The sequence below is a fragment of the Apteryx mantelli genome, chromosome 6 (genome assembly GCF_036417845.1).
Source record: "Apteryx mantelli isolate bAptMan1 chromosome 6, bAptMan1.hap1, whole genome shotgun sequence".
NCBI classification, from domain to species: Eukaryota; Metazoa; Chordata; class Aves; order Apterygiformes; family Apterygidae; genus Apteryx; species Apteryx mantelli.
Window position 1 is genome coordinate 19,435,746 of NC_089983.1, and position 17,578 is coordinate 19,453,323.

The window sequence follows — 17,578 nt, forward strand, 5'->3', positions numbered from 1 at the left end:
TAAAAGAGAATCCCCAAAAGGCTTTTTTGAGGAGGAATATTAAAATGAAATTGTACAGGTGTCCTGGTCAAACACACACCTTGCTCCTTGAAAGTTATGATTCAAACAACAAAAGCACTTAAAAAAAAAATGTTGAGAAGGATGGATGTACGCATTTTCCCTGATCAATTTATTGAGAAATTTCCCATTTGGAGTGTCTGTTGCACGAGGTGGTGCAATGTGATGGTTATGGAGGGGAACAGCAGAACAGCGTCACTTCCCATGTCCTCCCTCTCATCCTTGAATCAGCCTTGGGGGCGGCGTACAACGGAGGGCTCCAGGGAAGGGCGCCAGCTTTATACTTGCGCACTTGATGGCTGCCAGCTTAACTCTGTATCAGCTAAAGGCATGTGTTGCTGCCCAAGGTGGTGAAGGCAGTAGTAAATGACTTTAGATGGGGAAAACCAAAACACATATAGTCCCTTCCTTTCTACACCCAGGGCCTTAAATAGCCTGCCATCAGGCATTTATTCAGGAAACCTAAATTTACCTACAACACCTGTACCCAAATCATCTGACTTTCAAGAGTGCTGATCACCCATAATTCACAGGCTGCAGCAGAACCTGTGAGCACAGGACACTGCCAAGGAGCCTAGGAAAAATCACATTTTAAGTGCCTAACATTAACTCCAAGTTTTAATTTTTTTCTCTTAGCTTTCTTTAGCTCTTTTTTTCTAGGCCAAAATGAGGCTGATGACTTGTGCCGTCTGTCCCATCACTCCCTCTCTCCCCCACCAAATAACTTAAACTGTTGGATCAATTTCAGTTCAATCTGATGAAGAAGCAGAAATCCCAAAGAGATTATATTTCCACAATTTGTGATAACTGACAGCTGTTTGGAGAGAAGAGCCTCAAAATAATGGCCTCACTGAGGAAAAGGCATTGTACCTTTTCAAAAGACAGGATCCATCAGTGTTCAAGCGCTGATTTGCCAACCAGCCCACATATTGCCCCATAGCCACTTGCCCAACAACAGGAAAGGGAAGACTGGGGTGTAGTGAGAAGGAGGATTTTGGGAAGGTGTCGAGAATATTTTGGCAGCAGGGGGGATCACAGAAATCAAGCGTCATTAGTTTGGCAGAACCATTTGTGTTTACTTAAAACCAAACTACCATGCATTTGAAACAGAGCATAAAATCCCTGTGATTTGGCCATCGCTCCCATTCACCTACATCACCCCAGCTATCTGTTCGTGGGCTCCCTTATTCCCTCTTGACCTTGCAAGAAGCATTCTGTGCTAAAGCTGGAGCGGTCTGGTCAGCAACGCTGCACATAACCAAACACCACTGGACAAGCTAAAGAGGTGTCAAATGTCTGTTGGGTGATTATCAGAAAACAACATGCAGCACTTCTAGATTTTATTCTGCAATTTTGTCACATCCCATCTGAATGTTCTTCCTTTATGCTTCCGTTTCCTCTTCTAATTTGCAAATATTTGTACAAATAAGTCACTCACTTCAAAGAATATTTTTACATACAGACAACTTTAAAACAAAACTGAAAGTCTCTGAATAAGTCATTTAAGAAGTTGCCAGATTTAGAAATGGCTGACTGCTGTTACTATTTAAAGGCATACGGAATATCAGTATGCTCTTTAAAAGTTAATTACAATTTCTAGAACTAGTCTTAATTGTTAAAATTGCCATATATGAAAGTGCATTTTTTATAAAGACAAAATTATAGAAGATGGGAAAATAGTCAAGAAATTCTGTTTTTAAACTAGATCAATTGTTAAGGCTTTAATTAAAAAAACCCACCTTATACAGGTGTTAAAAATGTATTTATGTTGGGAAGACAGCATAAACTCTTTCCCCAGCATTTACCTTTTCCCAGCAGCTTGCATATCTGTTAAACTCTGCCTTCCCAGAAAAACTGTATCTGCCAAGTGCTTTATAGGAGACTAGCAAAGTTTCCTGTGTGAAAGTTTTCAGCCAAAATGGATCCATCCATTTCCAAGAATGGGGATATGAAAAACTTAGATGCTGTTTTGCACATGTTAAAAATTGTGCCATTTCTTTAATTTCTTTGTTTTTCTATTTATTTGGTGAGTAGCTCCTTGGTTTCCATGCTTTGGAGCTGGCTTGAATTGTGTTCTTGTTTCATTCAGTGCTCAGAATGGAGGTGTTTTGGAGAAAGCCAGTCTTTACAACCCCTGGATCATTTGTTGCAGAAGTTTTAACTGTGCAACTAATAAGGCACAGCTTGCAGAGCTGTTTATAGTTAACACTAATTTTGTCTTCAGAGTAGACTTTGCAGTAAATGGAGTATGAAGCCACACAATGAGCAAGTGGGAGAGGAAAAGAATTAAACAGCTGCTCTCAGGTCTGGGTACTGAATGAGGGACGGACCTAATGGGAAGGAAAAAAGTAGCATATGCTGCTTTTCATTTGAATACCTATCCCAATACCTGCACACAAGGGAGAAAGATTAGGGTTACCTTAGTTAAGATTAGACAACTTTAATTCAGTCATTTCATAGTCTTTGGCTGCTTAATTTAGAAATACCCATGGTTTCTGAACACAGATTTGCATATGAGCAATACATATAGATCATTTATATACCTATAAATGATACATGAGGTATTTTACACACTATTTAGAGACAGAGAGAGAGATGGAATGTTCCCCAACTTCTATTCAAGGAATATGGATGCCTCATGATATAGCAAAGTGGTAACGTGAGACCTGACTGCCTCCTTCCAGCCAGTCCCTTCTAAATACCCGTCTTCCCTGCAGAGCACTTGTCACATGGGGCACACCCCCAGCGTGTATTCAGGTGAGAAGTTTCTAGATGTTCTGTTCTGACATCAAATACTAAATAATAATACTATAAATATTATATTTTTTATATTTTTACATTATATTTTGTATTATTTTATTTATATTATTTTATATTATTTATATTTTATATATTTATATTATTTACATTATTTGATTTTATTTATATTATTAAATATAAATATATAAATAAAGCTAATAAACTGATAAACATCAAAAACTTTGTAAACTCTGAGAAGCAACACCACTTCTTTCTCATTTCCCTGCATATATACACTATAAGCCTTCTTACAAGGTCAAGATAACTTAGACAACTTATTCAAGTTGTCTGAAAAAACAATTTCTGGCAGCATGACAAGTTGTGCTTAATAGACATTGTGACTTTACAGAGGGTGATTCAACTCATCTATGTTATTCTGGTCAAGATTTATTGCTACAAAATACGGAACAAAATTAACTTTGAAGGATCATAAGGAGTAAGACTCTCTTTTGTGAGAATGTCTATAACAAAAATGGAAGCAGAACAAATAAAATGTTTTTGAAAATATAGCAGAGAGGAGAATAACATGGGGAACTGTCTCCTTAATGTCAGTAGGAGCAAAGAGAGCTCAGTGCACTGAATTTTTTTAAAGCTAATGAGTATTTCCTTGAAATCAAGGTTTAGCAGAAATTTTGCATAACTTGCTTTACAAATACCTGCTTATTTTACTGTTCAGGTACCTCTGACTGAAATCAAGGGGATATTCTTTAGACTAAAAGGCTAAGAGGCCATGAGGATAAGAACGACATAAATGCTTACATATCAGTCAGACCACAACCTGCCTGAGGGCCAGGAATCCTAACTTAGACAGCTCTGAGCAATCAGCAGTTCTGCATTTGTCATCACAACTGTTTTTACTGCCATTTGATCAGTGCCACATGAGTCCTGACTAGATGAGTCTTGGAGTGCATTTTCAATCACCAAACCAATTAATTTTACAGAGAGAGCAGTAAAAGAATCAAATGTATTAATCAGATGTCAGCCTGGAGATAATATTCTCTTTTTTAAAAGTCTCCTCTTCTTTTTGAATACCGATTTAGCTCTTCATTGACAGCCTTTATGTGGATTTGGGAGAAAGAAGCTTAGACTCACCTCAGGGTCTTCAGAGCAGTGTTGAAAAGGTACCATACTGCCCATAACGGCTGTTCCCAGAACTGACATACAGGCCATTTTGTGATCTGACACCCTGGTCTTTTGCCAAATAACTGCCTGAAACAAATGGCACAGAGTCAAATTTTTGACTTTATATTTATATTTGTTGAACTCAAGTCATGTCTATGAACATGTATACGCAACTGCACACATACTGTATATGTAACATTCTGTACTTTGACCCTCTTACATTCACAACTTTCAGTGTTAACACACACAATATGGTACTTTTCAGCATGTCTCCTCATATGATATTACTTGCTTAGATGAGCAGTGATCAGAAAATTAAGAAAAGTGTTTCCAATTATTTATGAATGTTACAATGCTTATCTGAACTTCTGCAATTGAAACAAAGAATTGTTAAAAACAAATCAATAAAGAATGCAACTTCTTCTCTTAGATATATAGCAGTAAGCTATGTGTTTTTACTGAGCATATAAATATGACAAGTTTCTGGCATGTTGGTCAGGATTTGAAGTTGGGCACTGCAATACTTACGGTACTCAAAAGATAAGCCATTTAGGTAGAAATCAGGATATTAGATGACCATCCACAGACCCTAAGTCTCCAGATCAGAGCTATCACAAGTCTATTATTTAGAAAGGAAAGAAGTTTCTAAGGAAGTAGTCATAAGAAAAGCAGTTTTGTTTTTACTGAAAACTTTGTAAAATATTTTAAGATAGAAGGATAAAAAGGGGGAGGACAGCTTACTCTGTTAGCTACATAACTTGCAATACCGTTGTAAAGCTTTTGAAAAATATAGTAAAGCAGGATGAACTGTGACTTGCATCAGAAAAACTTTACCTGTTCAGTCCACTTATACAGAGAGTATTAACTACTCTGGGAGATGAAATTCTGTCTCTCATTGACAAGAAGTCCTGTATTAAACAGCCACGAATTTAACTTTGAATCTGCTTACTTTTATCACTGTATAGCTAAAAAAAAGTGCTTAGTTAACTTTCTGCTTCTGAGCAACCGAGACTGCTAGAATCAGATCTGCTTTATATCTATTTCTGTCATTGATAGTTGACTAAGTGTATTTCAACGTGCAACGTTCAAACACAAAAGGAAAAAAAATGCAGTAAGTTGCAAATGAAACCCGACATTACAATGCTGGGTTAGAAATAAATGTTTTAAAAAGCTGCTAAGCAGCCAATATATTCAAACCAAGTTCAGGGTACGCTGGCACAGGCTGCTCTGTGAAAGCATGGTGAGGGAGCACAGAACATACATGCACCAATCTCAAGAAATGCAATACATAGCCTTAAAATTCCACCTGTCCACAAGGATATTCGCCGGCCTGGAAGGGTGAATGTCACTGAAGAACACGGTGCTCCTGCAAAATGATACTCCCTCCTTACAGGACAGGTGGAATTTTAAAGCTTCAAGACTGTGGAGCCTAAAACTGTTCCCCAATCCTTAATTTTCCATTTCCAAATACACTCTGCACTGTTTGCAAGGAGGGGTGTCCCAGTCCTGCCTGACTCTACCTCACCTACAGCACATTTGCAGTGATCACATCTCTGCCATCCTCCAGCGAGCCTGGACCCCCCAACACAAAAGACAGTGTTTCTGGGGGGGAGGCTGGGAATCCAGAGAAGGGGGGGGGGAGGAGGAGGAGGAGGAGGAGAAAGGCAACAGGGCCACAGGAGCAGCACCCCTGCCCCAGCCCATGCCACAGGCAGCGGCGAGGGACGGCCGCAGCAGGGCCGCCCGCGGGATGCTGCCTCCCGCCTCTTGCTACACCTGCTGTAAATCTCCTCAAAGACATTTTGGAGTGATGAAAGAATTTGTCCCCTCCTTTAGAGCTCATCTTATAAAACATATCCTGTACTGCTTCTATTTTAAAAGCGATTACTTAAAATGGAAACACAAAGTGCCAAACAATTTTTTCTTTACTAGATATATTTCAAATTAAATGCTCGTGACCAAACTGAGAAAGATACTTGTTACGTGACTAATATAAACATCACGCTGTTTATTTTAGGTTATACTAGGGTGATGCCACAGGTACAGATATAAATCTTAGCTGCTGATTAATGCAAGGTTGTTATTACACTGCTTGACCTGCTGAATGGCTGATACACATGACTGTAAAAAGATCACTTCGGTAAACTGCTTTTAAGAAAGCTGTGGAACATGAGAACTGATTAAATGCAATCTTGGTAAAAGTGGATACTGTTAATAAGTACAGGGAATATTTTTTTAATTAGCATGTTATTTATCAAATACTAATATTAGAAACTACAGACAAAATTTTAGGAACTAGTTACCACCATAGGTTAAATTAAAGCCCACATGGAAGAGGCCAGTCAGCTCCTAAATTTCTATACTAAGTAAACACAGTATAGATTGTGTATTCGTTTGTAAGCCTGACTGTATATTTTGAAAGAACAACACAGGAATATCCGGTAATCTAAAGAAAATCATTTTCTAGATTCTCCAGATGTATCAACAGGCTTAAAAGAAAAAACAAATAAAAGCTACTATGAGACAATGCCCCTTCCATTTCATTTGTTTTAGAAAATGTCAGTTTCCATGTGGTTCCTGCAATACTCTATTTTTTAACCTTGATTATACCCTTAAGTTAAGCTAAAAATACAGACACACACACCCATATTTTTTTTTAGGTCATATAAACCTGGTGTCCAGGATGAGCCAAGGAAGAACCTGACTCTAGTCAGTATGATGACACTGCAAAAACAGCCTACTCAAAGATATATTATTACATACGACCCATCTTAGGTTTTGCTGGAGCTAGCCAAATATACCCATCTCCCTCCCCACTTCATTGAAGGGGATTACATTAACGAGATCTTATAAGAAGTTGTACCATATATAAAATCTATTTCACATATACAGAAGACAAGTACATCTGTGTGTGTGTGTGTGTGTGTGTGTGTGTGTGTGTGTATCATTCCCCCCCGTCTAGGATATAGGCATACACATATTTTATGCTGCCAACACAGACAGAAGAAAGCTCTTAATTAGAGCTGGGGACAGGATGCTGTTTCTGACTGTTCCCAGTTCAGTGCAAGGGTGTCTCTGAGTTAAACATATCCCTTCAGTTTACCTCACTACATAATGGTAGTAACACAACCAAGCTTTCTTGGCACATCAAGATTTTCAGGTGAAAGGTAACATGTTATTAATACCTTACTTTTACTATGCAAAGAATGACTTTTTTCTTTTTTATTCTGTGATAATCACTGTTTTAGTTATCCTGTAATAAAGTTTGAAGGTGTAAAACTCCAGTGGTGCAAAGCACTGTATGTGAACTGGAGATTGGAAACGTAACCTATCATAGCTCTGTAAGAAGGCGTATGTCAAAGTCTCTCTAACCGTTCTGTTTCACACCACCCTGGCATCTGAGATCTCGCTTCGGTGAGCTAACTCTTCGGGCCAGGACGGTTCTTAGCTCTCCTGACTTCAAACCTGATAGTATATCGGGCTCCAAGGTAACTGAAAAGACCACTGCCTACCTGTTAAGAGGAGATTCAAACTGGAACAAAACCAGGCAGCAAAATCATAAGTTTGAATTCAGGAAAAAGGGAAACAAAGAGAAATCTTCTTGTACAATGTATATAATGTCTTTGGCTTACGATACACAGACACTTAGCTGCAAGGGCAGGCCTGTTCACTGCAGTGGAAGAACAGCTATCAGCTAAGACCAAAAAGACTCCAAGACAAAGTCTTAATAACCACATTATTTAAAATCCCAGCTTTGAAAAGCATCAATACTGTTCTATTTGCTCCAAACCATAACTGGTGCCTTGTTTTAGAATCAATAGTAAGTTATCTTACTAAATGACAGCCCTTGCATAACCTTCCCTTGAAAATAGAAATCATGGCAGTATTGCAATTTAGCTTAAAGAAAAATAATGCAACTGTACATAACCGTAACTATTTTCCCCGAATATTTTATATTGGCCTCTGAGGAATCCGTTGTCTCATCCACTTTATAAGCGATGGGGACACAACTGTCAGCGGAGGGATGGAATAGAGCAACTCAAGGCACTGGGTTTTCCTTTGTCAGATGCACTCGCCACACCTATCTCTGCAGGCCTCAGGCATGACAGCTAAGAAAGCGATTTGCTCTGGGAAAGGCTGAAGGACAGTCATTTTCCACAGCACTGTTCATCCTACGAATTCTGAAGTATTTCCTGCTTTAGTTAATGCCTACTGCACTGGCAATAGCTTTCTCAGGTTTCCCTTTAGCAACACCAGAGCACCCTCCCAGTGGAAAGGCATCTTCGAGCATCGTGCAGTGGAGCACTGCTTGGCAGCAGGAGTCGGGAGCTGGAAGATAAGCGATGAGAGGAACGAAGGGATATTACAGGAGCCAAGGACCTTCCTGTTGTAACATCTCTTCGGAGGCTTTGGAGAGTTACAAACATGATAGAGAGAACTGTCAGGTTTTCAACTGCTCTAACCACGCCAGTTCAGCTGTGGATAGTCAGAGAAATTCCACTTCCATAACAGAAAAAATCATTACATCATTACAGTGAATTCTATTTAAAAAAAAGGGGGGGGGGCTTAAAAGCCTTTTGTAAAGTAGTGGTTAATAAAAGCAAGAGAGACTATGACAAAGTATATTGCTAACAAAGAGGCAAAACTCCCAGAAAGTTTTGGAAGCATCCTTCTTCTGCTAACCTTTCTTAAGCACACAAAGTGAATCTGAAAGCCGTTCAGGAGCTAAAGGCACATCTTGGATACTGCAACATACGCTGCATATTTGAAACAGTAATTGTTTTGAGATTTCAGACATATATGGTGCTGTCATTTGAAAAGTGTGATGGATGAGAAACTGGAAACCTCAAGGAATTAGTAATAGGATATAAAGTATTTCACCTCTAGGTCACCAGTTCAAATTCAGCCAGGTTGGTAGTGACCAAAAGCCGTTACCATCTGGCAGCTGTTCACTGGCTGATGTAAACTGAGTTGAGGGTCTCAGCGCATTTCCTAGTGGACAGGTGTCCACATCACAGAAAACACCATAATTAACTCTCTGTTTGGCTTTCTCAGCAAAGCCACTGAACAGCAAGTGGAAGTAAAGACTGAACTATGCTCCAGGTCAGCATGAAGGCATGTTGGTTGAAGAACACTGCAGATTCTTAACCATAATTTCCCTTTATGGGACACAGATTAGGGAGGGACTTAATTTATCATCATTGCACTCCTGTTTTGTATCATCATCAACACAAATGGAGTAGCCCTTCCAACTCAGGAAAGAGGTTACGTGCTGCTATTTCTGCTCAATGCAGTTTTTTTTTTTTTAAACATGCAGCTATAACAACAATTGGAAGCATAATGAATGGATTCAAAAATAAAGTATTATAATTCAATTATTAAAAACAGTAAGTTTACCTTACCAGTAAGTTCTAGCTACTCCATCTCAAAAAGCACTTATTATAGAGGACTCGGAGACAGAAAACAAACTGTTGTTGGACAAACAGATACAGATTGTAGAAGGCTGAGATTATTCAACTTTGGAAATAAGAGGAAACTTAAAAAAAAAAAAAAAAATATATATATAGCAGAGAATCAAGTGACATTTCTTCAAAAGGAACTAGAATGGTAAATCACTGAAACCAAACAGGATAAGGCACTAGATTCCTGCAAAAAAGGCTGTTTCCAAATATTAAATAAAATGTTTCTTCTTAATTATTTGAATTACCATTTCCCCACATGGTACATAGTTAGGCTCATCGCTTCGCGGCATCCTTGAGGCCAACACCAACCAAAAATGCAAAGCGGGTTTCGGCAAGAATACCATTCACAGTTACAATAGCAGCTCTAAAATGGATTGCTTGCACCCAGAAGCTCTAATTCATGTTTCTCTCAAGATACAGTAAATAGTTCGAGACAGAGAACTGTGTGAGGCTTCAGAATACTATGCATGAAAAACAAGAAAGCTTTTCCCTTACACAGATTTTTCTAAAAAAGAACTGGAAAATGTATTGAGTCTACTTACAGCCCACCTGTGCCTAGTGCAAGATGTGGGAGCAGTTGTGTACGGTACCATCTAAACCACCTTTTGCCATAACTTGTTCAAGCCCTACTGTATCTGCCATTGTTAGAACAGGTACAGTTACTGTGTGTAATCTGAAACACCTCTCTCATTTTGGTGTTTGTGGAATTCAGGCAACTAAACAGAATTAAAGCAATTTCATATCATCAGTCTTTCAACATACAACGGCATTTCTTGAACACTGGTATCTGTTCATACAAATGTTCACCATGCTTATAAGGCTGAGCCAAGGACTGTTGATGTTAAACAGGAAAGAATATGGAAACTGTCATTCCAGGGAAAAGCCCTCCAGCACCTAGTGTAAAAAACAGCCAGAGCTCAGAGGTGGCTAGAATGTGGCATTTTGGGCTGAAGAATTTGACGCTGTTTAAACAGTAGCTGACTTTGGAATGTTTTTAGCACTCCTTCAGATAATGTTAACTTTAAATAAACTTGCTGAATACTCATGTAAATTATTTCCATTTGGCTGTCTCATTATTCAATATGCTTTCAAGGAACATGGTGATGAAAGAAGAAAAATACCTCTTTCTAACATAACCATACTGGCAAGAGGATCAACATTATCAGTATTCAAAGAATGTCTTGGCAGGATAAACCTTCATAAAAAGAAGGAGCACTAGCTAATCCAAGTTGTCAAAATAGCAATAGTACTTCAAGGGTTGATCTGCAAAGTGATTCATTATTTATTGCTAATACAAACAAAACATTGTGAGTAGAAACAAAAGTAATTCAGTATTTCCTATCTCAGAAATTTACTGACAAAAGGTACACTATAAATGAACCCTAAGACAACTGATAAAAGGACATACATTTTTCTTACTTACTAGAAAACAACCAAAGGCAGGAAGAGCATCATGGTTCTTCATAGAAAAAAAACCCTGACATTTAATGGTAATATATTCATACAAACTAACACAGATATGAAATATGGTATAACAGCAAGAATGATTTCCAGAACCTGTAGAAGCAGCAAGAAGCACACCATAAAAAAAAAAAAAAGTGGTGGAAATAAAACATGCAATGCATTGTGGACCCTAAAAATGCATATACATTCAACAGCTCAATAAGAGGCCTGATTTTCTAAAATTAGTTTCTGCTAGAATCAGACAACCATTTTCAACATGCCTAACCTCAAACTTTTATGAAAGTTTTGCCCTCATTATATATATTCTTCCTCAGTAAAACTAGAACTATGCATTCCTTCACACTCCTTTCATTTCTTTTAAAATGCAGGACTTAGAAGAAGGATTTTTTTTAAAAAAGTACTGGTTTTGTCACTTATTTTCAAGGTTTCTTTGAAATATACTGTATTGTACTATCCTTACTACTCTTTCGACCCATCTTTCCACGTCTTGCACTACCTCATCTCTGCTACCTTCTTGCTCTTTTAAGCCTTGGAACCTGATCCTGATGTGTATCTTCTTCCATTGCAACAGAAAGTATTGGCTCAGCCTCAAGAATCTGGGATTCTAGGAACTCCTTTGAATGATTGGCCATATAATTTTTTTTTAACTAATATATAAGTCATGAGCTCCATGAAAAACACAGCTGTTCTCAGAACTCGATTCATTCTCCTAGTACATTTCAAACAGAAATGTAACAACAAAAAAAAAGGGAAAGAAAAAAGGAAAAATCACAGGCAATACTATTCAGTAGAGTACAGTTCTAGCACAAATACACTGTAGGATCACCATAGGAGAAATGCCTTCTGATCTGAAATAATAATTTAGTGACAATAATGTTTAGCATATGAAAGAAAAAAAATTAATGACTATTCATGTCCTTTGATATTACGGTAAAACAGATGCATGTAGACCTGCTGAAAGTTGTTATGCATTGGAATTACAGAATTTTAAATTTCTTAAAAAATACAACTCAATAAGTAACTTTTATTTTGGAAGGAAAGACAACAGCAGTAGAAATACAGGAATCTGTGTTCAGAGCTTTAAAACATTTTACAGACTATTTTAAAACATTTACACATACATAGACTACACTTTCTGTAGGATTTTAGTCCTTGATTTTTCCAGATCAGCAATAGCTACTGAGCGACCTCTTGTGTCAAAACGTGTCTGAGCAGTGTTGTTTTTTTTTAAATAAATTAAATGAACATATAAACTGGCAGTGTAAAATGAAGAGCCTAAAATTAGCACCATTCTACCACTACAGTGAATAAATACAGACTGCAGACAGCATTTGTATTGATTTGTTTTACCAGACGAGCCTACCCAAACTGTGTATTAATGAATTCACCCATGAAGCCAAAAGGATAGGTAATCTTCATATCTTTCTAGAAACTGGAAACTGTTTGGGTTGTAATATGGATGTTTTTCTTCCAAAGCTGGGTTGAGACTATTACCTGAAATGAGGTTCAAGTAGCTATTAAATGAGACAGGTTTTCAATTACTACTACCTTCTCATTAGGTAGGTAGTGCCAGTTCAAGCAATCTTGTTTTCTTCTTGTCCTTGTTCTGTATCAGAGACTCATTTTAAATGCACGCAATATCCTCTGACCAAGAGATTACTAGTCTGAAGGAACATCACGCATGTGAGCAGATAACACCAATTCTTATTATGTTCTTGAGTTCTTTGCTTACATGATCAATGACTTTCAGCTATCTCTGCTTCTCTGTAAACCATAATGTATATATGTCTTGACCATTGTTCTCCCCACCTTAAGGTTTTTCTTTCTTCCAACTTGCTGAGCTTACCCAGACTTCAGAGTGCAACTTCACTGTTAAAAAATATTCTAAAATGTCATCTTTTTAACAGAATGTTTTCATGTGTGTTGAGTTATTCTGGCAACAAAATACCCTCATAATGAATTTTACCACCATTATCTCCCACAGAACCAACAGAGTTTAAAGCACATTGGTTGTGTTCCTTCTTGTTCATCAGCAAAAGGATAAGTTGGTAAGACATAGCCATTTCTTTCTCTGTGCATTTACTTTAGCTTTCACTGGGCTTTAGAACACACGAAGAGCGTAACAGTGATTTTGCAGACTCAGACCATTGCTCAAAAGGCTGCATATCAGTGAAAGAACCATACTCTTGAGCCACAGAATGAATTTATAAAGCTGTTCTATCTATTTTACTTTGTCACTTGAGCACAGCCAACACCAAAACCAACGTGCAATAGCTACTCTTGTGCTTCTCTCCATGCCGTATTTTCAGTAAGTAGTGTGAAAGAGAGATGTGATCAGCTTCCTGCATATATTTCTACTGTATTAAAATAAATATAGAAAAAAAGAAAAACAAGACGTAATAGTCTAAACAAATCAAAAGAGGATGAAATCAAAATGTCATTAAATATCAGTTACAACTTGTCTGTAGTAATCTCACTGCTGCAGCCCTTTTCCTCATTCCTCTTCCCCCCCAAATCACTGCTTTCTTACCTAGCAATCACATTCCCAAGCCTCTCTCCCAGCACCCAGAGACGTCAACAGGAATTTCCAAACAGTCTGGAAAGGATCACACAGGTACTGTAACCAAACATGCATAGATGTCTAGTGCAGAAAGGCCAACTGAGAAACTCCTGCATGAACCACAATAAACAAGATATTTCCCAATACACCATATCAAACTTAAGATCTGTAATAGAAGATAACAAGCTACAGTTGCCGCAGAAGGGGAGAAAAACGTCAGTAGAAGAAACCGGCAATGCATTGTACTAAGCTCTTGCAGTAGCCAAGGACATTAAATGAAAGCTGCAGCTTAATCACAAAATAATTATACCACATCCTTGAGAATGAGCAAAAACCACCAATAAAAGATGAAATTATTTTTATGAACCTATAGTTAAGACCAATACTGTAAAGCACTGCTAGATATGTCAGGGAGATTAATGCAACCTAAGAAGTGCACACCTCCAAGATCTTTGGTTTCAAACTTTCTGTAGTCTCAAATGAAAGACTGAAAGCAGTTATACTTACTCAGTTTCAGAGTACTAATTCTATAGCCACAGGGCTGACTTTTTGCTTTTTTGCAATATCTATATTTGGATATTTAAAAATACATACATATATATAATCAGAGCATGTTAAACAACCCTAGAAGAGGATGAAAGAATTGTTTTCTTCTCAAGAAAGCAGAGTCAATCATTGTTTCCACTGGAAGGGAACTGAAGCACGAATGTTTAGTTAATGAAGAGTCTAATTGATCAAAATTGTTCCAGAAACTGGGAAAATAGCAAAATTAACATAGTATTTTAGAACAGAAAAAGAATTGCTGAGGGATCTGTCCACAAAATGTCACCCTCTACTTTGTGGCAAAATGGAAAGTCATTAGCATAATTTTCCCCTCACATGTGTCAAAAGTCAGGAGTAGAGCCAACAGAATTAGCTACGTTAAACTGGGCTCAGGGAAAGGAGAATGGCTCAATGTGATATTTCTGTAGCTGTGTTGTAAGATTACTGTTCAGTATCCTGTGAAGTCAAAGCAGCCTCCAAGTAGCCTCTTAATTTGTACTCCCAAGTCTAAATAAATAACAACTAGCTCAACTAAAACTTGTTGTTATAACGTATGTTACTCTTACTTAAACCAATGTAGCAAACTGTTTTGAATTTTTTAAACTTTTTTAAATGAAGCCATCATTGTGTATTGTGCTCCGATGACTCAGCATACAATAAACTACCTGCATGCGCTATAGTGTCTATCCAGGTAAGGAAAGCCAAATAACATTTTCAAGAGTTTATTCAATTAGCTTAGGTTAACACTTGATCAGCCCCTTAGGCCTAATAAGATCCCACTACTTTGTTCTGTAGAACACCAACATCTTTAGTAACTACAGGCATGTAGAATAATTTTTACACTTCACATATCTAACCTAGTATCTGTTGGAGCAAATCAAAAGGCAGATCTGAGTCTCTTCTGAGTTTTAGAAGCTTAGGGTCAAGACCTGTAACCATCATAGGTATACGCATTTATGGAGGGAAGAATGAAGTGGAAGTCCAAAAGAAACCTATGATAACAGAAAAGTCCTAGGAATGACAAGTTTTATGTAATAAAGCATTGGTGAACTGCATAAATTCATCAGAAACTGAATCTTATGATAGCTGATACAGAAAAATTCACTATTACCTTATTATGTGTAAAGATTATCCGTAGGTCTGGTTTTATGATGCCATAGGCTATCAGAAGATCTTGGATTTTTTTCAGCTCCTCCTTACATTTTTTAGTTGTTGAGTAAAACTGTTTTCTTACAGGAAGATTCTTAAACAACTTTAGGACTGTTACTGTAGTACCTGCAAGCAGGTGGTAAAAAACGAGCAGAGTTAACATTGAAAGCATACCACTGACTGGATATAAAGGAAACTATTTTTTACTGGAAGAGACCTGTCTGTATACAGCTGCACACAGACAATCCCAAATAACACTAAATTAAATTACATTAGCATGAAGACAAAAATATACTAAGTTAGCAGTCATCTTCCCAAAATACATACTAATAAACCTCACAAGCTCCAACCTCCATCCTTTTAGTTATGATTGCATCGTGAAGCTTTTTTCCGTACATACTGACAGTAGTAAGAATCAGCCACTAAATAAAGCTAAAGACTCTTTTGGTGCATATTAAGTTAACTTTCATTCCCGAAATGAGTAACAGACCAGAACACAACCAGATATATCAGGAGGCAGGGGAATACAGAGCCTCATTAAAGCCCTTCACTATTATTTGCATAGAGACCTGAAAGGCCAGACACCTCTGTTCAAGGCGTAGTATATAATCTGTAGAAGAGAATGACTCTACCAATACAATCATACAAATTCTTAGACTAAAAGGACATTGCAAAGTATTAAATAGACACCACAAAATTCATTTTTCAATAGCAGTCAACCATCCCACAGCTTTGACAAAACCATGTCAATGAGACTCAACCTCCAGAACAGGCCTTCCAGCTGTGGAAAATGCTACAACCTAAATCTAAAAGAATTTCTCTGGTCAAAACTGGATGTCCAGATCCCACGTTGTGGAGTTTTCAGATTCAACTCTTTCTTCAGTACCTGTCCACTGACTAGCTCCAGGCAGCTAGCCTCTGACTGAATGGCTCCCTACTGCCAGCTAGTAGAGGAAGAGAGACAAGTCTGGTAGCAGGGCTCCACTTTGCCCACACAAAACACAGCGTGGCCAGCCATGGTGTTGAATGGGCACAGAATATTGGCAAGCAGTGGTAGCTTCTATGGCTCAGCTAGGAGGTACTAAGGGTGAGAACAGATGCAACTTTAAACTGCTTCCCCAGAAGCACGCTCTAGTAACAAGGAAGGAATAAACAGTATTTTTTGGGAACGCGCAACTGCTGAAATGCGAATGCAAGGATACAGTGGTCTTTAACAGTCCTCTCTGGGCAAGAACTAGCTGAACGGAGCACGGAATAGAGGAAATGCTACCCCAAACCTGCACCAAGTCTGAAAAACCAAGGCCAAAGCTGAGGTGAGGAGAGCCTGTTATTTTTTACATAAACAGGTAGCAGGAATTTCTAGTGCACACACCCTTCCCTGAAGGTTACAAAGAACTGTGACTTTCTGGGTCCTACAGGCACACTATTTCCAGCAACTCCCTCTCATATAGCATGGTAATTCTTCCTCCTTTAAGCAAGGATTTTGCTCTGTGCAGAAACATTATTTTAGCCCTGAACAAATCTTTTATATATCTAAAGAGTAAGTCTGCCTGGACCTGCAGCACAGAATTTATATAGCTTTTATTTGAGCTCTGCCAGCTTGAGGGAGAGAGTCAGAGAAGTAGAAACTAGTACAATTACCATCTAAAGCAACTTCCAAGATACATTATTTCTTATGCTAATATGTCCTCAGTTGACGGACATAAGGCAAGAAATGTTTACAGCTACTAAGATTTCATACTCCGGCTTCAAGTAGAGAACAGGTATTTCAACATCAAATGGAGCCGCAAAGAAACATTAAATACTTGTTTCGCAATGCAAAACTGCAATAACGATATCCTACCTTGCCCAAGATGGGAAGGCTTTTGAGAAGTTATATGCCCACTGCTATCCAAAACATACTGAGTACTGAAGTCATCAAGAGCTGTCTTTGTTGTGATCAAAACCTATAAAGAATAAAAAAAAAAATCCATGTTAATCAAAGATTCACAAAGTTTCAAAATGGGCTCATATAAGCTTTGCTGCCATTCTCAACATCAACTTATTTTAGCTATAGCAATTATATTTAATGAGTTTATAAAATATTTCTTCCACTGGTGTTGCTTACAGTCACAGACACATTCTGCATTATATCTGATTTTTCCAACCATTCAACTAAAAGCCACACATTTCTATTACAATACTACATAAAGCATAGCTAGCCTTAATATCGAAAACACACACACTTCTGTATTTTCTATTCTAAACACTGTTCATTTAAACAACTAAATCAATTGATATTTTTGCATTTTTGTCCTTCATGAGAGAAGATACAATATGACAACTCTTTTAATTCACGTTGGATTCCACACACATAACAACTATTATCAAACAAACAGTATGTTATCTTTCCACACCCACCATATCTAGCAATCAGTCATGG

At 37.8% G+C, this 17,578-nt stretch overlaps 1 protein-coding gene across 3 annotated transcripts in view; it reads right to left on the reverse strand.

Moving 5' to 3' along the window:
• The window catches only part of PMS1 (PMS1 homolog 1, mismatch repair system component), a 49,288-nt gene that overhangs the window by 25,103 nt on the left and 6,607 nt on the right, over positions 1 to 17,578 (reverse strand). For all 3 annotated transcript variants that reach the window (XM_067298951.1, XM_067298950.1, XM_067298949.1), the window contains exons 5-7: positions 17,000 to 17,102; positions 15,119 to 15,282; positions 3,949 to 4,065 (exon numbers count right to left, since the gene is read on the reverse strand). In XM_067298951.1, coding sequence (XP_067155052.1) covers positions 3,949 to 4,065; positions 15,119 to 15,282; positions 17,000 to 17,102 — 384 coding nt within the window. The remainder of the gene's footprint in view (positions 1 to 3,948; positions 4,066 to 15,118; positions 15,283 to 16,999; positions 17,103 to 17,578) is intronic.